The sequence below is a fragment of the Rhea americana genome, unplaced genomic scaffold (genome assembly GCF_003343005.1).
Source record: "Rhea americana isolate MKP2758 unplaced genomic scaffold, rheAme1 scaffold_32, whole genome shotgun sequence".
In the NCBI taxonomy this organism is placed as follows: Eukaryota; Metazoa; Chordata; class Aves; order Rheiformes; family Rheidae; genus Rhea; species Rhea americana.
In genome coordinates this window covers 697,478-722,424 of record NW_028186446.1, presented here as the reverse complement: position 1 = coordinate 722,424, position 24,947 = coordinate 697,478, and the positions used below count along the sequence as shown (strand labels likewise).

General features: G+C 35.8%; 1 protein-coding gene across 2 annotated transcripts; it reads left to right on the top strand.

Annotated features, from left to right (window-relative positions):
- Nucleotides 1-1,009: 1,009 nt before the first annotated feature.
- On the top strand, nucleotides 1,010-24,601 carry SLC25A40 (solute carrier family 25 member 40). 2 transcript variants are annotated; one of them, XM_085310459.1, is made up of 11 exons: nucleotides 1,010-1,691; nucleotides 4,095-4,213; nucleotides 7,128-7,184; nucleotides 8,362-8,468; nucleotides 11,003-11,070; nucleotides 12,811-12,935; nucleotides 14,584-14,757; nucleotides 18,121-18,230; nucleotides 18,543-18,624; nucleotides 20,975-21,055; nucleotides 22,792-24,601. In XM_085310459.1, exons 2-11 carry the CDS (start codon nucleotides 4,120-4,122, stop codon nucleotides 22,905-22,907), a joined length of 1,014 nt encoding a protein of 337 aa, XP_085166585.1. In that variant the 5' UTR covers nucleotides 1,010-1,691; nucleotides 4,095-4,119; the 3' UTR covers nucleotides 22,908-24,601. The 2 variants fall into 2 exon arrangements, with proteins under 2 accessions (XP_085166585.1, XP_085166584.1); XM_085310458.1 differs by having other exon boundaries at nucleotides 7,125-7,184.
- Nucleotides 24,602-24,947: the final 346 nt, after the last annotated feature.

Sequence of the window (24,947 nt, the reverse complement as noted above, 5' to 3'; positions counted from 1 at the left end):
CCCCGTCAGGGCGCGCGCGCACGCGGTGGGGCGGGCGGAGGCCGGCGGGGCGGGGTGCGGGCCGCGGTGGGAAGGCCGCGGGGGGTTCGCAGAGGAGGGAAGGGAAGGGAAAGGAAAGGCAGAACGCGGCTTCCCAGCGGGAGAGACAGGCGGGGAGTCGCTGCTGGGGGGAGGGAGAGAGGGGCGGTCTCCCTGCGGCGCGGCGGCCCGGCCGTGGGGGAGGGAGGTCGCCGGCCGTTAGCCCACGAGGCGGGGGCCGGGCCGCCGCCTGCTTCGCCTCAGCCCTCCCCTCCCCCCCCCTCCCAGGAGGCGCGGGCGAGGGTCGCTGGGCGCCATCACGAGCAGAAAGCCCCGAGGAAAGGTCTCGGGTGCGCTTCCAGCTGGCCCCGGAAAGGGGGAGGGTGGCGGCCTTGCCTTCGGCGGGGAAATGCCGGAGCTCTAGGTGTGACTCCGGAGAGCGCTAGAGGGAAGAGTCTGTAGGGGGTTAGGGGGAAGTGACTGCCTGGTTCGGTGGTGGTGTGCTATGGGGTTTTACTGCTGACTTTGTGTACCTCTTCTGAAAACCAACGACTGAAAATTGCATGTGGAGCGTGTGCGAATTTGAAATGTTAGCTGCTATCCAAGTTACTGGTAGAAGGGCTGTGAGAGGCTGATTGCTGTTTCCTGTTTTGTCAGCCTTTAAAAAACAAGTTATTTCCTATATTAACAGGGTCAGAATTTACTGACTCAGTTGTGCTTATGCAGCTTCTAGGATTTTGCTTACTGTAAGCTTCCTATCAAGTACAAGTGATAGCAAAACCAGTCCAAATTTATTTGCATACTGGTCTTTCAGCTATAAAATAGACACATGCCCCAGTTCTTGCATTTTTAACGTTATCCCAGTCAACCTTTTTCTGAAAATGATAAATTAATGATCACTTACATAAGTGGTAAGGTTTGAGGCCTTTTTTTTCCCCAACTCAGAAATGTTTAGTGTCTTTTTGGAGCATAAAGTCATAATGGGAGAAGAAAAAGTGCCAAATTCAAGAAAAATCTTGTGCTCTGTTCATGTCCTGGTTACAATATGCAGCTTGTCAGAACTAGTTTGCACCTCAAAAGGCTATGGAAACCATGTTAGTATCAGATTCAAGCTATTGTCCTACTAGTTCAATGCAGTGACTCATGGGATACAGGAATCTCAAAAAGAAACTACAGAAAACAAACTCATCTGTCCTGTTCACTGAGTTGCACAAGAAAAAAAAAATACTGTTTTTCTGTACCTTGACTGGAAATTTCCTTTTAGGAATTGTTCTGTGAAAAGAAAAAGACTCTAAAATCTCCTACTTCATTCCATATTGCCATAGAAGTCCTTCAGGACCAAGTGACAATTGTTGTGAATAGAAGTCTTTCTTTTTCTTGGTCTTGAATGTCTTTTCACTCCATGGTGTATTTTATACCATTCCAGTCTCCTTTTACAACACGGTAATAATTATATACAATTCATAGTAAATCCCAAAACATTTGTCTTCCCAGGAGTGAAAGAAATTAAAGAATAGAGAAGCACTTGCTTAAGAGCACTTGGTTTAAAATGTGGATGAAAGTAAGAAGGTGGTAATAAAAGGTCAGCATGCTGTATCTGAAGACAGCTTTGTCTATACATGATCCTGATTACAGCCTCTTCTCATTAAGAAAGATCTATTTCCACACAGCTGGTAAGACTTTCCAGCCTCAGCAATGGCTCAAAATGCCTGTGTTTTACATTTTGTGGTATACTGGAGTTATGAATGATTTCTTTATGGATTTGAAGAGCATATCTGTCTGGGTTGGCTAACAAGATTTTTGCATATGAAAGTTTATTCAACACTCTTAGATCTATGTCTTTAAGTACWTATGTGGTGGGTTTTGCATGCCAACAGCTATCAATGTTTTATTTAGCAAAAGTAAGTCTTTAAATATTTTGTATTTTGTTCTTAAAAGTGCAGATCACATTTGATGAATAATCAGGAAAGAACATTGGTTGTATATACAAAGATTCAGTCTTGAGTCTGTGGTTGGGAACATGGCATTACTTAATCAAAAGCTCTGTGGAATAAATATGTATTTGTTTGTGCAGTGATGAGTAATTTAGGGGCATGTGAGTTTGCCAAGTGTTTTCTTTGAAATCTGAGGCTTAGTTTTGCTATTGGTCAATGATCTTACCATTACTATCCATCTTGCTTTTTTGGTGTTTTTATGGTGTACCACCTTGTGGCAGCTGCCAGTGAGGTGATTCATAGGTGCAATGTTCCTCCTTCAAAATGTGTCCCAGCATCCCACTAAGGTGACGTGGAATACAGCTCTCAGTGTTGGCGGTGTTTCCAGGCCTCTATGGAAGCTGTGAGGTGCTGGCTCTAACTCAACAGTTCCTTCCCAACTCTCTTTGAAGAGTAGTCCCTGTGGGGGTTCATATTCTGTGGGAGTCCTCTGGCCTTTTTCTTTTATCTTTTTTTTTTCATTTATTTGGAAAATAGCTGATCAGTGTTAACAGTAGTAGTTTGTGCATGGGAAAAGAATAGTAAGGTTAACAATGCAGCAAAGAACGATGAGAAGAAGTTGAAGAGCAGAAAGGAATCACACTTACTCTTTGTCTACAAGATGCTGAAGCAGGTTCATGCTGTTAGMGATGTTCCCTCTAAGGCTCTCAGCTTCTTGTAGTAATTTGTAAGGGACTTACTTGGGTATGTTGCTGCAGAAGTGTTATATCTGGCTCAGTACAAGAGCTTGACCATCAGCTTATGAGACTTTCTTTCATTGTTGCCAGCAGAGTTAGCAAAATGTGCCATGCCAGGTTACTAAGGCCAAATATATCTGTTCTCTTAACCAGATGGAAAAGCTGCCTTCTGTTTATGCAGGCATGTTGTGAACAGACGGGGGAACAAATCAATTTCAGTGCTTCCTACCCCATTCACCTTCTTGAAAGACTGTTTTATTAAAGCCAGATCAGGTACCTGAAAAAGTTATAGCATAGTTTCACAAGCTGTTTTGCAGGTACTGTTAAAAAGGCAGTGTGCTGATACTTGCAGGTTATAACAAGCAGTTGGAGGAGTCATTTAAGGATACTGTAAATTTTTACTATTGCTAAAGACTCTTTCTGGAGATCACAGCCTGATTGCTGCTTATAAAAGAATTGTATGCATTAGTTTTGAAAGTATTATAAAATAAATTATATGTAAAAACAAAAAAAACACAAAGAGAATTAATGATTGTTAGACAAATCTGTTTTATGCAATTCAGTCTTTTTATCTCTTAACTTAAGCTTAGTGAAAAAAACAAAATATAATGTTCTTATAGAACAAATAAAAAAGAGACCTTTGCAAACAGTGATTAAATCTCAACTGCACTTGCTGTATAGACATTTTTAAAGCTCTTGCATTATTTGAGGATCTTATATCCTGAAAATCTTTTTCTTTTTTCTTTTTTTTTTTTCCTAGCTAGTCATGGATACTGAGAACAGTTCTTATTTTTTAGATACTATGAGTACATTTGCAAGGTATTGTAACCTTGCCTGTATTAGCTATACAGCAGGATTTGTTCAAGGAGTGAATATTTAAGGATAGCAATATTGTATGCAAGTTAGTTGATATTTCTTGTTGWGTGAAGAATTTAACAGGGAATACAGTCCCTTCTAATAGGCAGTGAAACAGATCAAACAGGAGTCCTCTCCTGATTTTCTCACAGGAATGACAGAAGTAAGAGGAGAGCTGGATAAATTATTCTGCTGTGGTACAGAGTTATGGGCCACAGAATGCTCATTTGTCATTGTACAGCAAATTTGCATGTTCCTAAACTGTTTGTTGCAGCAAGAAGTGATACATATTAAATATTTAATATGTCATTTAGAAAAATCTAAACATTAATCTGGGTGATTTATTTATAAAATTCAGATTATTTAAAAAGCAGGGAGCAAATACTGTAATTTGAAAAAAATACTGAAATTTTTGTATTCAAGTAGAAAATTAATATTTATTGCTATTTTTATATAATGTATTAATGAAAGTAAAAAAAAAACCTTTCTCCTTTCAATTTCTGTAAGTTTTGAACATAGTTTTGCAATGTATTTTTTTGTTCCTTAACAGGTTTTCCTTCTCTGAGGATAAAGATATGGCTGGAATGGGTGATAGTGACTTAGATAAAACAACCAGTATTCAGCAAGCAATAGCATCTTGTTTTGGAGCTATGATTACATCATTTTTTGGTAAGGCAAACTGTTAAGCTCACCACAGAGAGAATCTTTGCAAAGTGATTACTCTTCAGCTTGAACCAGCAAGATACCAGCATATATAGTTAAATATAATTTTCGCATAATTTTGTATATTTTAACAAATGCAATGATTAATTGAAATCTTAGCAGTCCTTTCAACCTAATCTTTAACCATTTCTAAAAATAATATTCTTTATTAACTTTTCTATGTTTTTTTGGTATAGTAATTCATTGCTTTCTGCAAGAAACAAAATGAGTACTTCCTACTGCTTAAAAATAGATTGTAAATAAATATCTATTTTACAGGATGTGAATCCTGCGAGACTGCCTCTGTGAGATGTGCCCTTCATGCTACCACTTCAGTGGTAACATCAGTTTATCTTACTCTGATGTCCTGCACAGTTGCACCTTTTTATCAATGATTTTTTCCTAAACATTATTTTTAAGGATTGTTTTTTTGTTAATCTTTCTAACTTCTGGACAGTCTAATGAAATTGAGTTCCTACCTCTTACGCAATCATCTAGTTCAGAACCTCCTTCCTCATGTGTACCTAAGAAGGTGCTGGTAGGTTAGATTTAATGCTTCACATCCCTTGGAGTTCTTCAGGCTCATTAGCTTATACTTTGCATTTCGGCTGCTTTTGAATTGAGCTAACTTTTGGTTCTGACTTTGAACACTGATTATGCTGCAGGGAAATGTGCTGTTTTTGAGACAGTTTTTCCCCACAGAATTTCCAAATTTTTACAAAATAGGTGAACTTAGGTAATTTTTTACTTTTTGTACTTAACAACAACTTGCCAAATTCCTAGTCTTTTTATTTATTATATTGTGTGTCCTATTATTTTAGGTGAGTAGCAAACAAAGCTACATCGAACTTTTGCAGTTCCCAAAATGTAACTCAATTACTCGTACATAAGGTTCTAGTACAGTTCCCGTACAATGACTTTCAGTAAAATAAATGATGAAAAGTAGAAACACAGCAGTATATTTGCATCTTTGGTAAAGAACAAGTGTAGTTGTATTTAATTATAGATAGTTTGTATTTACACTTTTGAGGAGGCAAATCACAGCATTATTTCAAGCAGTCATACAGCCTGTTCAAAATTATGAGCTTTCATTTGAAAATACTAATTTGTTTTTGTTAAGGATGATGTGGCATATATAAAAAAGCCTATGCCACTCTTCACTAGTCTGTTGACACATTCTTCTCCTAGTGGCACTCAGCTGTGTAAGGGTTGTGTGGTAGTAGAGATGAGTAATTTTGTGGTTAAAAACATAGTAAGCCCTATGCTAGTTGCAGAACTGAGAAGTGGAAGAGATGGCAGTTGTGGGCAGTGTAGTTGTTAACTTCCTGATGAAAAGTATCTGGATGATACACACAAGCTTTTACGTATTTCTGGTGCAATAAAAACCTTTTGCATAAATGTAGTGTGCTTGCCTCTCTTAAGTTACTTGAAGTAACTTAAAGTTTTTGCCTAGAGAAGATGGAGGGACTGAAAATACTCTTGGAAATCTGTTTGTTTCCAGAAGATTTTAGTAGCTTCTGTGACATGGCACTAACAGGCATAAAAATACCAGTCAGGTCTGGCTATTGAAGAAGTTGTGAGAAGTTCAGTGAACAAACTTACGAGATATCTTGCTGTAGTCTGCTGAAAAATAGGATATAAATTTTCAACTCATCTTTACAAAATGACTGTCTCACCTTCATTTTCACAGGCCAAACATTTCAGTATATATCAACAACAAAAAGGAAAATAAAACCTTGATTTTGTGTCTCATTTTAGGGATTTTATGCACACCAGAGGTACAGTTAATGGTAGAATCTTAATGATAGAAATAGGGCACGTATGGGCATACCATGATATTAATGGGGGAAGTACACTTGTATTTTTTTTTCAAAGTACAGCTTGCAGCATATGTGAGATTCATTTCATTTATGTGCTGTGCACTTACGTATGTACACATGGAGTACTTACAGGAACATAAGTGATAGAGTTCTGTCTTGCCTGATGATCTCCTGTGATGTGTCTGCAGAGCACTTGTTCTGGGATTAGGAGATCTTTAGTAAAGATATATTTTGTGCATTGGATATTGTAAAGTGTGCATTATAGTTTTGTTTTCTTACTAAATAGTTTGAAATCAATTTAGCCTCACAGTTCATCTAAGTGATACCTCATGACACTGAACAAAATATTAAAAAAGTTTCAACACAGAAGTGGCTGGTTCTTAATGTGACATCTTACTTTAGTAGTGTATATAGCCACTGTATGGCTACCCACTCTTCAGAATTTTTAGGGGGTGGAGAGGAAGCTGTTAAACCTTCACTTGCTTTTCAACAGCCCTGAAGTTTTAGAACTGCTCTAACACAGTAAAAAACGAAGGAGGACTGCAAGTTTAACCTTTTTCTTTTGAACATCTCTATTAAAATCAGTTAATGGAGTAAGAATAAGTACATGACAAATGCTGTAATATTTTACGTGCTTGTAGCAGTAAGCTTGTCTTGTATGCCTTGTTTCCTCTGTGGTGCGTCACTTACACCTGTGTGGTGAATTCTCTTATACTTAACAAGCACAGTAGTGCAGTGTAAAGCACAAGTTTCAGCACTTTTGAACAAGATGAGATAATGTATTTTGGATGAGTTTTGTGTATCTCTAACATTTGTTATCTGTGTGATTACTGTAAATTAGAAAAGACATATCTGGTCACTTGCAAACCACACAAGATATTTTGTCCAGCAACAGCGTGTTCTTCTGTCTTTTCTTTTTTCTGTCTGAGTACATTGCAAAACAGTTTTCCCTCTGAAAAAAAAAAACACTTGTAGAAGTTTGTGTTAAGGCATCTGTACATTGCTATATTTTAAGGGCATACAGTGTGTTTCTAAGAGATTTCTTTGTTTTGTTTTAGTAGCTCCTCTTGACGTTGTCAAAATTCGGCTGCAAGCCCAAAGCAATCCATTCTCCAAAGGTAAATAGAAGTATAGTGTAATGGAGGACCCATTTAGCTCTTTACTGTTGCGTATAGCTTATAGGTCTCGTAATGCTGAATGTTCAGGATGTTTAGTTTGTTTGCCTATAATTATGTTTGTTTCTGCATGGTAAGAATGGGTGGGAGAAGCAAACCAGCAAAATACATTCAAATTGCTAAAGAAAAAAGGTACTACTGAAGAGACACAGGAAAGAAATCTCATAAATACTGCCATTTTAAACAGGCATTTTTCTGTCTTTCGTAGTATTTTCATTATGACAGTATACAATTAATACTCAGTTGAGTAAATAAAAATAATGGTATCAATAAGTGGCTAAATATTTTAGCAGAGGACTCATGTGATCGGCATACTGTACCAGTTCATCTCCTCCAGAATCCGAAGAGCTCTGAAAAAAGAGTAATAAGTCTTACTTTAGTTACTTATCTCTTGGATTCTAAATAAATGAACATACTGTGCATGGAAAGATAAACCAATGATTCCTACTATTCAATTATAATTAAGATTTACCAAGAAAGGAGTTGACAGGTGTAGAAATTCCGTGTTGTAGATAGAGATGCATATTTGGAGTCATCCTTGCCATGAATCTGGAAAAATGCTATGCCTTCTATCCTGCTTTTTTAGTAAATTCTAAACCCTTCAGAAATCTGAAAACAACATGAAGCTCAAAGCATGTTTTTGTAATGGGAGTAATGTATTTTGTCAAATACATTCAAGGTATATAATATAGAAGAAATAAAAAACAAGTAGAAGGAATAATCTAGTAGAAATACAGTCCAGGTAATACCTCCACCTATAATATGAATGATGAGGATACTTAATAGAAGATTAAAAAGTTTGAAAGATGTTCACAAGGTTGCATAAACTAGTAATACCAGGTTCTATGTTGTTTTTTAGCCTTCAGGAGATAGTAGTATAATATAAGCGTGTCTCTTGGAGCCTGTGAATGCAGTTTCATTTAGTCTGGCACTCTAAGGAGTGTATTTGTTTCCTCCTTAATTTTACCTAATTTGTTGTCGGTGACTTTCCAAGCTTACTTTGTCACTGTTTATCCAGCCAAAGATAAATGTATGTTTCCATTGTATGCAGTCTGGAAATGCTGCTGAATAAGAACAATCTTACAAGCATTAACTATATTCTTATGTACCGTTTTATTAGGAAAGTGTTTTGTATACTCCAATGGCCTTATGGATCATATATATGTTTGTGAGAATGGGGACAGCAAAGCCTGGTATAAAAAACCTGGGCATTTCAAAGGGACCTTGGTAAGAACATTCTATATTTATTTAAAATTGTGCATTGGAAACGTGTTAAAATAGCGTACTGATATTTATTTATTTGTTTATTTTAAGTTCTGATAGAAACAGTTATCATTGAGAGAGTATTCCTGTTGTTACACAGTATAATTTAGGTAGTGATTAATGATACATTTTACTTATGAAAGTACTAATTCCTTTCTTAGGATAAAGAGAGCAGCTGTACTGCTTTCCTCACAAGGTACTAACTCACTGATTCCATTTTCCTCACTTGAATAATATTGCCACTAATTCTCTGTACCAGCTTACCTCTCTTATATCCACAGATCTCTGAGAATGCTCTTGAACTGAACTAACAATACAGATAGGGTTTTAAAATTAAGTTCAGTTGTAAAGTTCTGGATCCATTGAAACCTGTAAAACTAGGATTTTACCCAGTCATTTGAAGCAGCTTCAAGCCCAAATTTGCTGGTGGAGATTGTGATACTGCTTCATTGATAAGATTTTGTTTGACTCTGCTGCTCTGCTGTTAAATTGCATGTGTGATCAAGGACTTTTCAGAATCAAATTTTTGAGGAAAAGAATGAAGCATCTATGAAAAAGGTTTTTTAATAGTTTTACAGAATTCAAAATTTTTTGAAATTAATAACTTCGTAAGTAGTTTTCTGAATTTTTCAACTAACAACATAATTTTTAGAAAGTTGAATAGTTTTTTAAGTAACATTCTATGCCCATAAAGTAGATTGACTATGAGATATCATATTTTCTTTCATTTTTAAAAAGCAGAGCTGGACAGTTGTACAGTAAATAAAATTGTAATGGGTATAGTAGTTTGCCAGTGATAACACCTTAAAAATGTTTTACTGGGTAATTAATAAAACATATAAATGTTCTGCTCAGTCATTGAATTTAGTTGCATCCCTTCTCTGATATTTTACTTTTATCCTCCTAGATTGTAAGTTTGTTGAAGCTGGAATACAAATATTTGGTACATGTTGAATACTATATAGATTTGTATTGAGGTTTTAGTAAGAAAATCCAGAAAATATGTAATTTACAAGAATGAATGTTTTGATTAGATTGTCAACTACTGTAGCTGCATCAGTTTGTTATTTGAAAAAAGTAGTCCTCTGTATGCAGTGGTGTATTTTTTTTTTTTTTTTTACTGATCTGCACTCAACAATAGTATAAATAGGTATTCACCAACAGAATTCTCCACCTATTTAACTACTAATGTAAATAGATCCTAATTAACATGATTTTTGACAATAATACTCCATATCACCAAAACAAAAAGCATAATAAATCAGCATTTAATAGACACTTTTGCTGTGAGAGGCTGCTGTATGCGTGGTATTTTTTCTGGATGCTGCCCAGCCTCAGATACTGCAGTTGTTCAAATTCATTCTTAGTTGCAGTCTTCATGGACAGCCTGAATTACTTGTCCAAGCACATATGGTAATGGAAACAAATAGATGCAGGTATTACAAATTGTACTAAAATTTATCACTTTATCATATAAATAGTATACAAAAATAATGTATAGAGAAAACATAAAATATTAGTATGCAACTTTTGTGTGTCCTTTTTCTGAAATTGTGTTAGGACTTTCTGGAGTTTGACTCCCTCTCAAATCTCTATTTTTTAAAGTCAGCCTTGTCTTTAATAAATTGTTTTCTTTTTCCCTATCCAACTTTCTTTGACCTCAGCTGATTTGTCCATCAGAGGTGTCTCCTCTAAAGTTCTTTGCCTTTGTTCTCCCTGTGAGTGCAATTCATAGTCCTTTCTGTGGTCTATCATGGTTTTGTGGTTTATGGGGATCTGTGATAGTATCTGATCTTAAGCATATTCCAGTCCATCAAATCTCTACTTCTTCCCACCAACAAGTTTAGGAAAGTTAGGTATTCTATTATTAGCTGGTTTGTCCTTTTGAAGATGCTAGCTGAATGACCTTCATGGTTCAGTACTTCTCTGCTGTCAGTGCTCTGGGAAATATATGGGACAGCTATGTTAATAGTTGTAAGACACCAAATGTATAGATGTACAAAATAAACCCAGCCAAACGACATACGTTGCACATATGTTGCTACGTTGTCCTCAAGTTGTCAGAGAAAGCAAGTTTTGAAGAATGATGGAGAATGAATTGCTATTTTATACCTAGAGCTTTTAGTATTTATTAAAATATATTTTAGTGGATTGGTTTGGGGAAGCTTCCAGAAGTTGCTACTCTGCTTTATTAGTTCTGAAAATAGCTTATTCACAGTGCTGTCAGTTGCTAATAAAAACTTAATGTCTTGGTCCTTTAAAAGATGGAAGGAAATTCTTGATTTCAAACATACTAATAAATCTGTTCAGCTCAGTGGAATTATTTGTATGATTAAATTGCTTATGCTAGCATAAGCAATTACAGCATTGAAATCTCAGAGTGATTTTTAAAACATACTTTTTAATATATGGATTTTGTGTTCTGTGTGTTAAAGTATTATTACTGGCTAGAAAAGTTTTGTAGCTAATTATTGCTGTTTCTGTGGTTATAATTTTAGGATGCATTTGTGAAAATCGTTCAAATAGAAGGAATTAAATCACTGTGGAGTGGACTTGCCCCGACACTGTAAGTTGAATGGGTTTTTTTGTTTGTTTGCTTGTGTTTTAACAACTTACAGATTATGGTTATGAAGGATACTTCATTACTTAGACAGATAAGCATGCTTATTTTGAAGTGATTTTAAAAACTGGTAAATTCTCAAGTTATAAATAGTGTTCTTGGTTTGATTAGAAACCTCTAAAGACAGTATAATTTCAGCTAGATCTTCAGATTTTTCCGTATAACCTCTTTGATATATTCTCGGCTGTGACATCAGACTTTTCATTCTACCCTTCAAAGGTAGAATCCCCTTGATACTATCATTGAATCATAAAGTCTGACGTGATTGTTAGACATCTGTTGATAGTCACTTACTGTCCCAGCTTGTTCTTAATGATCTCCAGTGAGCAACACAGGAGTGTCAAAAGACACTCCTGTCTTGAACCTCATTATCCTTACTTAAAAAAATAATAATAGCTCACTGGAATCTTATTTATTCCAAGGGATCTTACTGTTCTTATCCTATCCAGTTTGCTCATGGATTGATCATTCCTTTTGTCTTTACAAAAACCTTTTACATAATAAAATATTGTTACCATATGTGTTCTCAGTGTCTCTTCTTCAGGCTAACCCCATCTGTTTTTATCTTGATATTCATAACAACCTAGTAAGGATAGTAATTAAAACCTCTCTAATTAAATTTTCCTCTGTGGAACAATCCAAGAAAGTGATCAGATCTAACATGTACATTGTTAAAGCAACATCCAGATCTTGTAGGTCACTAAGTCTTGCGTCACAGTTCTATTCCAAGTTACAGTGTCTGGTGGACAGGCGCTGGTATACTTGATTTTGACACAGTGCTCAGTGTATAGACACAGGAAAGCAAGGCAGGGTGAAGCTCAAGCTTGCTATCCTGCAGCATGTGGCTATTTCAAAAAATAAAGTTTTAGCATCTAGATGAAGTAAGAGGTCTGTATTTTAGCCAAGACAAAGAGCTGTTTTTTTTGTTCAACACGTGTTCTGTACTCCTTCAGAAAAGAAGCAGCTTTTTGACTGGAGATAGAGTTTTTGAAAGATCTTAACTATGGTTTGTTGATTTTCCATGCATTAGTGTTTTTATTGTTGTTTGGTAATGATATTGCATGTTATACTGGCACAGACTACCTATATAAAATATAATTGCCATTTTATACTGAGATATAAGTATCTCAGTATATTGCATTAACCCAACATTGAATGATTACAAGATCTAGCTATTGTTATTTGGCCCACAGTATTCTGTAGAATGGAAAAAGCTTATATTCACTCTCTCCACAGTGTTTCAAGTAGAGCGAATCATGTTGAAAAAGAATGACATAAGAAAGAAGTAACATTCTTCAATTTTTAAATGGATAAAAGTTTAAGTTTAGTAGGTATTTCCATAAAGTTTTCTGTTTGCCTGCTTCATATTCAGATCTTTCAGTTCCGTTGCTTTATTAAAAATTCTGAAGCTAACATAAAATATATTTTGGCTTAGATCAGTCCACCATCATTTTATTTAAGTTTTCTCATAATGAAAAGGAAAAAAAATGTGAGCTTTGTGAATTTGAAACTGTGACCTAGAGTCAGTGGATCAAAACCACTAGGTTAATGCTTTTTCTTTATCCTTAACAAAACACAGCTGAAGGTTTAACTTTTTCTCATTTAAGCAAAATATCCATACAAGATGCTTTATTTAGATTATGATCCTGATTTCCTTGTATTAAGACTCTCTCTCTTGTATTTTAGAATAATGGCACTTCCTACCACAGTAATTTATTTTACATGTTATGACCAACTGAGTGAAGCTCTGAAATCTAGACTAGGAAAAGATAATGACCACATTCCAGTTCTTGCAGGCTCATTAAGTAGATGTAAGTTGTCATCTCTTTATAGAGGAAAAACTAAGTAAAGTATTTATATTCTCTTTTACTGCCCTTTTAAATTAAATTTGCTATGACTTTAAGTGTGTGATAGTGCTATGTGGAGCTGGGAGCAATGTTGAAATTACCCAGCATTTCTTGGGTAGTGTAACCCTCTAACCTGGAATGACATGATGCATTTTTTACTGTTGCACTTTCATTACAGATAAGTTTGAGATAACACTTGATAGAATTTGGTCCAAAATTTCAGGAGACATTCTAGGAAATCCAACAATTTATGTTTCTCCAGTATTGATTCCAGTTATCTGCTTAAATCCCTCTTTGCTACATGGTAAATATATGACCTCTAGTGCAATATGATGCAATACCAAACATCCATCTGAATATGTATATATGTTTGTTCTGCAGTGCTTAAGACCTTTTTTCTTGTTGTGTTCCTTCTCTCTCTCTCTCTCTTTTATTTTTTTTATTTTTTATTTTTTTAAGTGTTTTGACTTTCTCTTCAGGTACTGTGCATACATATGAGAGTATAAGGGTGCACATATTTAAGTAGAAATGGAGAGCATAGTCAATGCACATTTCTAGGTGTTTGTGGTCTGTTCAAAACTTTATAGTTCTAGAAATTCTGCTAAGGACAGAATTCTAGTAAGGTCTGTTCTGAACCTAAATTATAAACATAATTTTCTATTATGGAAGCTGCACAGGTATTTATAAGGAAAATGAAAATTGGACTTGTTTTGCTCCTCTACCATATCAAGGAGACTGAATCTGTTTTTCAGTTTTCTTAATTTTGTTTGTCCTTTCTCCATATATTTTTGTAAAACTAGTTCAGGTTATATCCTTTTGGGCTTTCTTAGAAGACTGTGGGGATTTAGTTCTGGATTCTGCTAGGAGAGGTTCTGGAAAACTAATAGAAGAAGAACTGTTACTCTATGGTCATGAAGCAAATTAATCATATTAGCCTGTTCTAGATCTTCAGTTTACATTTAGAAGAAACCTTATACCAGCAACAAGAGAAAACTTCTTAGATCTAGTAATGTCATTAAAGTCTATTAAATATTATGTAATGGGAGCTTGTTAGTGAGTGATGACTCATTAATCTTACCACCAAGATGCAAGAGAATTCTTTTATTAGAAGTCGAATCCCTGCTGGATATTCCTGGTATATTAAAATAAGAATTGGCCAAGATGCTTAGAAAGCAATACAAGCTTAATCTCTATCATTTCATCTACAACAAAACAACCTAGCACACTTTCTTCAACCTGCACTTAAAAATAATGATTATTGAAAGTTAATCTTAAAGGAGGATTTGAAATATTCAGCCTATTTTATATAACACATCTGAAAAATGAGGATTATTAACAGGTACTTGGGGTATATAATGCTAATATTGAAAAAAGGTAAATGCCCTGTGTGCCCAGAAAGTTTAGGTACTGTGGATACATATGATATTTTTATCTGGAAGTGAAGCTTATATTGGTAATTCTTTTAAGGAAAAATTGTGGGAGAGTTGAAAGGAACCAAGTACATAAAGCAAGATGAGACATGACTCTATTTAAATGTTCAGGAAATGTTACTAGTAAATACTGATTTTTTAAAAAAGACAAACCAAGAAGCAAACATTTTTCTCATTTTCAGTTGGTTCAGTTACTGTAGTGAGTCCCCTGGAGCTGATCAGAACGAGAATGCAGTCTCGCCAGTTGTCCTACAAGCAACTGTACATGTGCATCACCAATGAAGTAGCTAGAGATGGGTGGCTTTCACTGTGGAGAGGCTGGAGTTCTACTGTTCTTAGAGATGTACCTTTCTCAGGTAGGGTTTATTTCACATGCAGGCTTCTGTTAGGTGTGAAATTTGTTTATTCATAAACTCTTCTAGACTTTTCCCTTATTTTTATGTAACTTTAATGGTTAACTTTATGAAAGTTTGAGGTTTACCCTTTGTTCTCCTTTAAGTGTTTATCTGTAAGTTTTTAAGGACCTGAGATTTTTTAGGTTTTTTTTTGTGGACACCAGCTGAGGTTAAATGTTRCATTCCCATTCTCTGCTTCTTCCGTTTACACTGCTGCTTCTGATCCTTAGCTTATGCAATGACTGTTTTCACAGACTACTCCTTTTCAGTAGGAAATTTTCTAAGAGGCATAGCAGCTGTTTCTTTACAGAGGAACTAAGTATATCAAAGTGTTTTAATGCTTAATCTTCAAAATGTATGCAAAGAGTAACACAGTAGTGTCTACAGGAATTTTTGTTAGCAAGATCAATCAGTTCATGTAAGTAGCCCAAAAACCAAAGGCTCTTGCCTTTCACTAACGGCAATGAAATCTGGTTCCCATGATGTCTAGGCACAGGACCTTTTCACTTATCTGTTCTATTATCACAATCTTCTACCTCCAAACAATCTTTGCTTGTGAATCCTGCTGTTCTCTACCTAGTTAGTTTGATCTGGCAGAACTAGAACTATAAACAGAAAGAATTGTGTCCAAAAGAATAGATCAATAACTTATCAAGGAGGAGGATCTTTTCTCGTTTTACCTAACCTATATGGTGAAGTCTTAATATTCACAAAGGACTGTAAGCAAATTGGTTCATTTATCAGATAAAAAAAAAAACATGTTCTCCAAATCTGAATTTACTCTCTGATCTACTTGACCAGATGCATCCACAGAAGGCTCTCACAATTCACTTCTTTCGCAAGTTGTGATGCCAGGCTTCAGAAATGCCCTCTGCAAAGATTAGAGCAAAAACTCTCTGGACCCATGCTCCAGACAGCTACCAGCTGTGGCTTTGGCATCACACCCTGATCACTAACCATTAAGATACTCAGAAGCATCTTTTTAAGAGTATCTTAGACCTCCCAAAGAGGCCCAGAAAAGACCTGGTTGAGTGTCTCTGTTTTGAGGTTAGGAGTGTATTCTACCTGCATACTGAAAAGCGGCTACTCTACTCGATGCATAATGTACAATAAAGCCTTTCGGGAATGATTCAAGACAAGAAGGTAAGTATCTGCTAAGATCACCTTCCATGCTGCGGATATCTTTTTTATATTGATAAACAATGCTTGAAGTTCCTTGAAGCAAGAGACGACACTTGTGCTCTCCTGCCTATCCCACAAATTTGTGTTGTCTCAAAGTTTTTCTTTGGCTCTTCTGCCTCCCTTGGAAGCGACAGAGATCAGAAAGAGAATTTTAGTGTTCCCTTTCTTCCCTTGGGAAGGGAATGCTAAAATTCTCTTTCTAATCTCTGTTGTCTGATTTCACGAAGAAACAATTGTTTTCTCACTGATTTTTTTTGTCTGTGGCAATATCGCAGGAGCTTGTGATCTTTCTTCCCTGTGCTGCTTTAACAGTGTAGGAAGATCAGAGTGCTATAAGGGAGTGCACAAAGAGGAGGGCACTAAGGTGATATATGYGTGTTTTTTTTCTCTGCACTTTTCAGATTCTTACATCCGTGCCTCAGCCCACAGCCTCCCCACTGACTTTAAGTCATTCTCCAGACTCCTCTGGCATTTGCTCTACAGCTGGCAGGCACTTGTCTGTGCCCTGTTTTTCATAGAGATAGGCAGGTGATGGATAGGTAGAGAGGTGAGGAGACGAGGTAGAGATTAACTTGCACTTGCTGCCTTTTAGGTTAAGAAATATCGTTGAGCCAAAAGTAGAGAGGGAACTATATGCATGAGGGAAGGAGAATGTATTCATTTTTAAACAATGAAATGAAATGCCACAACATGTTGTAAACCTAAGGTTGTTTAAAGCTGCTTAACACCATTTCAAAATGTATTTTCTAGGGGTTTTTTTGTTTGTTTATTTTGTTTTTTCTCCTTAGAAATACTCTCTATGCAGTTAAGATATGTGCTCTTGGCTTCTGCTCTTTGAATCATCACCTGACAACATCATGGTTTCCGGTGTTCTTACAGCATGGTCTGTGCCATTACTGCAGTTAGCTCAAGTTCGTTCTTTCAAGAAGGATTAAAATCAGTGTAACAATTTGTGTTGAGAGAGCAGCTGCTCTGTGAAGAAGCAGGGAGTCTGTGTTAGCAGCGCAGAGTACTTTAGGATCTCACTGTGCTACTACCCAAGTGTGAATAGCATGCCTCAAACATGTTCCTTGGAAGGCTAGCTAGACTGAATAAAACTTAAGCTGTGAATATTTATAAGCGGAAGAATGAGGTTACCAGTAATACTTGAGTCATTATTTAAGCAGTGTTGCAGGAGCCATGCAGGTGCTCAAGCAAAATTTTGGATTTGAATAATTTATATTAAATAAGGGTTATCTATACTCCAATAGTAGGTTTGCACCAAACTCTGAGAATACCTTCTGAGATACTGCTTTCATTTAATTTTGCAAGATACTGGAGGCCAGGCGTAAGAGCTGACTGTCTCCATGACAAGATGCTTTACTATTGCTCTGCTGCCACAACCTACAGAGCTCAGTGCTAAAATAAGACACAGTTATCTTTCAAAGTATGCAGCTGTCATTAGCAGTATTTATTTTGACCAGTTTCTACAAGGAATAGCTCCAAAATTCAGCACAGTTATATCTACTTTAAAAGTTTCAGTTGGAATGCAGAAAGAGTGCTGGTTAGTTTAGTGGAGCAAAACAGAAAAAAACGTTATTTCTGAAAGTAGTTATTCGGACTTTGACAGTTCTCACAGAGACATGTTCCCACCTCAGTAATTCCCAGAGGGCAAAATAATATTTCTTGATTCTCTAAGAATTTTACACTCAGTGTCCCAAAARAGTGCAAGATATTTTTTGTAGAATTAATAAGATTTATGAAATGTGTGAAATAATGCTGAAACCACAGCTAATATTTAGAAACTAACATTTTGATTAAAGTTAAATTGTGTTTTAAAAAATGTTAATGAATTTGGTAGTTCTGGGATTAGGTTGTATTAAGGTAGAAGTTACCTTACAGGAAGGAGAAATGATTGATGATTATTTATATCATATGTAGAAATTTGCAGTAAGTGCATGGAGGGAAGGAGAGCAGACCAGAGCAGTCCAAGGAGGGTCACAGAGAACACTCTTATTTCTACTTTCAGATCTTGTTTGTCTGCTCCTGTTGCCACAGTATAGGTCTTATATCTGTATGTGATAGAAGAGATTAGATAAATTTCTATATTGACAAAAAATGTGTTGCTTGATGCAAGGAGTTTTTTTTTTTTAATTATCATAGCAATATATTGGTATAATTATGAACATTTCAAGAAGATGATGTGCAAGAAAGTTGGTACGCGTGAATCAACATTTTTTATTGCTTTTACTTCAGGAGCAGCATCTGGCTCTGTAAGTATATATTTTTGTTTCTAATACTACTCTTTAAAAATATCACTACTAATCTATTTGAAACTAGTATGGCTTTATGTGATTCTCTCACAAATGGTGTATGCTTTTGGATGTGTCTATTTTATAAACACACATGGCCTGATGTTCAAGCCAACTAGATGTGCCTGAATAATCTACACTGCTCTGAAACACAAGATTTTAATAATATCAGGTGCTTGAAATAGCAAATCTAGTTTTAACTTGCATGCACTTTAAAAATTTAAATTAAAATTTAGTTGCTCTAATGTTAAATTCATATTTTTTTCCTAATAGATTGCAGCTGTTATAACTCTGCCATTTGATGTAGTGAAAACACGTAGGCAGACTGAACTGTGGGAGAGTGAGACCTTAAAAAGTAAGTTGCTGTGAATTAGATTGGTATACAGCTGTCTTAAGCTCTCTTCCAACCATATTTTTGTTCAAAAAATATAATTCTCTTCAGATCAGAGTTCTTGGTAAAATTTGCAGAGCTGTTTAATGATAATCTTGACAATTGCTATATGCAGTAAAGATGGGCTTACCTCTGCATCAACACTGAAGAAGGAAAAAATAAAACGTGCGGTTATATGGAATTTTGGTTGGAGTTTTAAGTCTCCATCTTTAAGTCTTCTTCAAAGTTCATATTAGGATTTGAACACTAGGCCTTTTCTCCTTTCCAAATTGTAACATCTTATAGGATGTTTTAGGATGAGTGTAATATATCCATCAATGACATAAAGGAAAGAGAAGCTCTGTATACAATACTACTTAGGTTAATAAGATGGTATAAATTACAGGCAGAAATTCAGGGCTGTTAGAGTTAGGCAGACCAATGGCATATTTTTCTGCATTTAAGAAAATCATATTTAAATAATAATCAATATTCGTTTCTTAAAAAACATTCATATGAACAATGTTTTACTGAAAAAGATTTGATTTGATGAAAATAACATGATAAAATACTTGCACATCCAGTTTCACATACTACTAGAAAACAAAAATGCCAGCAGTTCAACTCTTACAAGCATTTTATTTTGTAACAGTATTTTTCTTTTGCTAAAATTTTGACTAGAAAGGGTAAACATTGTACTCAGATTGTGTATTTTTTACCTTTTTTGTGTGATTTCAAATATATGACTTTCAAGAGCATATTAATGAGATACATTAGCTCAGTTGGTTGGAGTGTGGTGCTGCTAATGCCAAGGTTGCAGGTTCAATCCCTGTATGGGCTACGCTGAGGGCTGGACTTAGATGATCTCCAGAGGTCTCTTCAAACCTTACCATTCTATGATTCTATATTATAAAGTAGTGACTACCCAAGCAGCTTAGAAGGATGAAAGAGGAAAGAAATTTCTTCTTTGTTCTGTGTTTAGTAAAGCACCACTGCATTTTATAGCAATGCAAGTTGCATATAAAAACTTTTTTTTTTTTTTTTTTTTTTTTTTTTTAACGTTACTTGGGACCTGGATCAGTAAGAGACTTACGTTAACTTCAATAAATGTTATATTATGGCTTTAAGATTATAGAACAGTAAAAAGATTAAATATCCAAACAGAAGTCAATCTGCCTAGAAACTATTTTCAAGATCTAGTTCAGAAAGATTTTTTTGAAAACATACAGCTCATATTTTGACATGAGGTTTCATTTGCTGAAACAATTTTTTTCTGGTGTATTCATTAAAATGCAAATTTGTTATGTTGCTTTTGCAGAATTGTCAAAAGTCAAAAAAGCATTTGATTTTAATTATTAGTATGTTTTAATTTGTTCCTTTTACTAATGATTTTAAGAATTTCGTTGCATACCACCTTGAGTCACAAGTAGCTCTCATCTATTTACTAGGGTGATACTAATTAGGTTAATATTTATTTAAAATTTCAGTATGATTATCTACAATTTGTATTAGTTTAATCCTTTACTAATTTGATTGCTGTTACAATTGGACACTGGCTATGACTTCATCTACATATTGTCTTTTTTGGCTGCAGAATATCTTTAGCAGCCTCCAGATGGTGTAGGATGTTTCAGCTGACTATATTCTAGGAAAAACATTCTGAATTACTTCTGTAATACATATCAGTGCATGTATGGAGTGAGATAGCACAAAAAAGTTGCTCTGTTTAAAATGGTTGTTTATGTCTGCAATGCAGACTGCTTCTTGATGCTGCTGCAGTTAGGTTGCTTGTGGTATATGAATTAGCTCTACATGGGGCTGCAGTTTGCATTGTACACATTTTCTTAAATTCATTACATTTTTGGTGATTTAATTTTGTAAACTTACACATAAAATGTAGTGTTCTAGCTTAATTATTATATTCATTCTTACTATGTACCTTCTCAAAATTTATATTTAGATTCGGTTTTCCATAAAAGGCAAGTTCTCAGTTGAAAAACTGATACACGATGCTCTTTTAGCTGCTAGTATAATGTGAAATGGAGAGGTACTTGCTCTACTGTTCTACTAATATGTTTTTTTCCAACTATATCAGTTACGACTAGAAAGGAGTATTATCTCTCTCCATATATCTTAGTCCAAGTATTACTAGGTTTTTTTCCATGTCATGCTGTTTTAAGTTGAAGATTGTGATTTGTTATACTGTATGAATTTAACATCTTGTATAAATATTAAGGATAAAATTAAAGTACAATGAATTAAATTTAATCATTACATATTTTTCTGTAACATTCTGTGTATTGCTTTATTCACTGTTTTGTTGTACTATGTTGAGTTCCACAGAGGAATGGTACATCTACATGGGCAGTTATGAAGAAAATTGTTGCTAAAAATGGAATTACTGGATTGTTTGCTGGTAAATCTTTTAATATCTTTTTAAAAAACTCAGAATAGAGGAGAGCTACTTAATCATCATCAAGTAATTGTAGATACTAATATGCATAAATTAAATTGTATTTCCACACACAAACACTCAGAATAGTCAGCATATATATACAGCAACAGACATGTATACATATGGAGACAATTTTTGTAATCTCTTAAAAGTTACTAGGTTAAAGCTATCTAAGATGAACACAAAGCTTCTTATTTCCTCTGTGTCAGGATACTCATCTCAGCTGCCCTAAGCTTCCTTGCACCCCCTAGTACTTGTACTTCATATTATTCAAAGGCCTCAGTGCCCTTCTCCCAGCCTGCTGCAGAAGAGATCCCTCTGTCATTCTGTCTTCCCTGATGGCTGAGGCTGCTATTTTCCTGTTCTGTTGAATGGCTTGGGCAGTACTGTGTTGCTGTCATACGCAGGAGCCCTTACTAATGCATATGTCTTGCCATGTGTGGCTCTAGCAGCCTAAAGAGGAAGTTACAAGATGTTCATATAAAAATAAGCCTTTGGGAGTTGACACTTATATAAACAACTGCAAGAGTCATTCCAAAACTAGGATACCTACAAGCATGGGCAACACTGCATAGGTTTATTGGACCATCTCCTGTGAATGATACACAAGTGGCCAAAGATTTGCAAGACTTTTGTTTATATTCTCTGAAGGAAGAGATTAAATTGCTTTACTTGCTGCACAGTGATATTACAGAGGAATAATGAATGTTTCAGAATGTTGACGTCAAAAATACAAGACTATGTGAAGTATTACAGTCTTATTGGATGTTTTGGGTGGAATGTAGTTCAGAGATTAGGGTACCTATCTTTAGGTCTTGACATATGACTCATGAAGTGTAGAGACATTCTCTTGATCAGCCACTAGCTCAGCTCAGTTGCCCATAGGTAGGTATGTGGTGCCATTTGAGATGACCTGGGGCTTCTGACTGGCCTCCTGCTACTGTTCCAAAAGGACACAAGTTTTCCATAGGTCATGTGTCATCTGTGCTAGTTCCATGGAGATGTCTCTGTATTTCATATGGGACTAGATGGCTGTGGCTACACGAGTGGATTGCCCCCCATTTGCCTAAGCTGTACATGGGGCTGCAGTAAGGTGAATCATTTTCTAAACTCAGTTCACAAGATCACTGTTGGTAGTGATGGGAGACCCTTAACAAACACCTGCATTCAGTTGTAATCAGTAGCCTTCCATTTTAATAAAGCAGCAGTAGATCCTGGGAGACAACAGCAGGAAAATCAGTCTTTAATTTATTAACACTTAGCTTGAAGGGCTGCAATTATGTGCCCACATTAGCAGCCCAACATGGTACTTGGGCCCTTTTGTCCCTGCCTTTTCCCATGTCAGGGTTCAGGGTTTCTTGCACCTCTGGCCCTCCTGACTAAGAGGTGACGAGGCTCGGCTTGTCCAACTGGGGCAGCAGGTTTGAATTGCCACTTTGAGGAGGGCATGCAGGCTGCCCCCAGCCCTGCCTCTGACCAGCCACACAGGTTCCACTCTCCAGCTCCATGGACAGAGAGAGACAAGGGAGAGACACTGAGGGCTAGATTGGTAGTAGCTGTAGGCAGTAATGCTGTTGTTTTCAGGAACGTGGACCTCTAGACTCCTAGATCTATAATGACATACTGTGGTATCAGTGTATGGTCGCTAAATGGTGCTACGGTGATGGTGAATATTTTCCCTTTCTCTTTTGGGGCAGGTATCATTCCACGGTTGATTAAGGTTGCTCCTGCTTGTGCCATAATGATCAGCACGTATGAATATGGAAAGTCTTTCTTTCGTCATTTAAATGAAAAAAAGAACCAGCGTCCTTAATTCTCCTTCACTTGGTTATGTGCAGTCAAAATATATGATTCAAGTTGTGCCAAATTTGACTCTATCTAAGCGAATACTAAAATTCCAAGTGAATTGCAGCCATTGCATTTGGTAACTAAATACAACTTCATTTTCTTAATTATTTCACAAAGTATAAATTCAAGGCTTTTTGGTTAAGATTAAGAAAATGTGCTAGCCCTGAAAGCATCGTTCAAAATTTTGTGACTTCTTCTGTGGCTAGAGAGAAAAAAAACGCTCTGATTGTTCTTCAGTGATGGTTAGAAGGAAAAAAAAATTGAGACTGGATAGAGCAATGAAGAGTAACCACTGCCACTGTTCCTGGGAGAGGATGTGCATCCATTAATTGGAAGTGAGATTGGCACAGAGTAAGAATATTCCTGTGTTGTAATTCAGTCCTGTACTGAGGAACTTATTTCAGATATAGGTAAATAAGATTTTTTTTTTAACTTTTGTTCGAAAAAACGTAAGCATAGATAAGGACAAGACGTTCATGAATGCTTAATCATGCACCTAGAGACATCTGTCCTGTCAAACAACGTTTGTCCTTGCAGCTGTGCTATTCTTAAAAATTATAATATATCCACAGACATTGAGGGTAGAAAGAAATAGCATACTACTAATAGCCATCAAGTACCCTAAAAATGACTGACTGACTTCTTACATTTTCATGATTTTAAATAGAAATACACTGTAGCTCACAGTACAGTAATATTGAATTAACTTGGAATAAACTTGAGTTAACTTACTTCAGTATATCAGTTTGTGTGTCAGGTAATGCTAATCCAGTTTGAGCTGGAACATCAGCAGAAGTTTAAAAGGAAGGTCACATTTAACAAGAAACTTGCAATTTCTAGTTTTATCACTCGGAATAGAGATTAACTTTCCAAGAAAGAGTGTGATCCTTGGTATTTCCAGAAGACTTAAAAGAGRAAGCTTTAGAAATGCATCTGCTACATGTACAATTGCATGCAGTCCAGTTTTTCAAGTGTTGTGGTTACATTTATAACTGATTTTAAAATTTATATACACATGTTAAAGCCAAAACACTAAGAGGCACATAAAAAGCTTTCACAGACCCCTTTTGTAGCACCTCACAAATGAGGCTGTCAGTTCAGAATGGATGAAATGCTAGAGGAACTGTCACATAACTGGAAGTAGAATAGTAATTCTAAGTTTAGGGGTCTCCAGATTTTTCTCTCCATGAGAATACTATCTATTCTCACAGTTGCACTGAAAGCTCATAGTTGTTGCTTTTGCATGCATTCATGTAAACTCTATTTTATCTGTCTTCCTTCCAGACTCCACTAAACTGAGACTTCTCATGCATATGGCCTAAAAAACCTGCAGAAGTTTGGAGTTTGGGGTCTTTTAGGGAAAACAATTTTGTATGCTTAAGTTGCTTTCTGTCAAAGTCAGGATTAATTCTGCAGTATTGAAGAATTACTAACATTTCAGAAGTTAAAAAGTATACATGAATGGGAGTAATCTGAGATTTCAATTGGCGATCCATAAAGAATGTTCTTTCCAACTTATGAAAAGGAGAGTGTTTTTCTTTCCCCCTCTAACAGCTATATGCAGAACTTTTAAAAATGGAAATAATGTGTTAATTTTCAGTTTGAGGATTTTTTTGTTGGATATTTAAAACAATGCTTGTAAAATATTTTAAGCTTCCACTGTACAAATTAATTACCCTTCTTTACAAGGAGGATGATACAAAATGAATTAAATAAATTCTTATTTATTATTGCTTATTAAGTGTTTGATTCTCTATATGTTTATTATTTGCAACTCTATTTTGTGTAAATGCATATTATAAACTAGATTCTTCTTAGGTTTATTTAAATTTGTAAGAGGAAGAAAAATGTTTTAGCTGAAACTGGAAAAAATACTTAGTGCTCCTGAGAGACCCAGAGAGCACAGGGGCTGTGCTGACAGTCACTGCAATGGCTTTGTAACTTTGTAACCTGGAAACATTCACAAGCGTTGAAGACACTTGTGTTCCCACATGGACCTCACATC

Excerpts from the sequence above, each read along its gene's own strand:
- SLC25A40 (XM_085310458.1), top strand. The coding sequence starts at position 4,120 with ATGGCTGGAATGGGTGATAGTGACTTAGATAAAACAACCAGTATTCAG. Across the intron at positions 11,071-12,810 it reads AGTGGACTTGCCCCGACACT|AATAATGGCACTTCCTACCA; the intron begins GTAAGTTGAATG and ends CTTGTATTTTAG. Across the intron at positions 12,936-14,583 it reads TGCAGGCTCATTAAGTAGAT|TTGGTTCAGTTACTGTAGTG; the intron begins GTAAGTTGTCAT and ends TCTCATTTTCAG.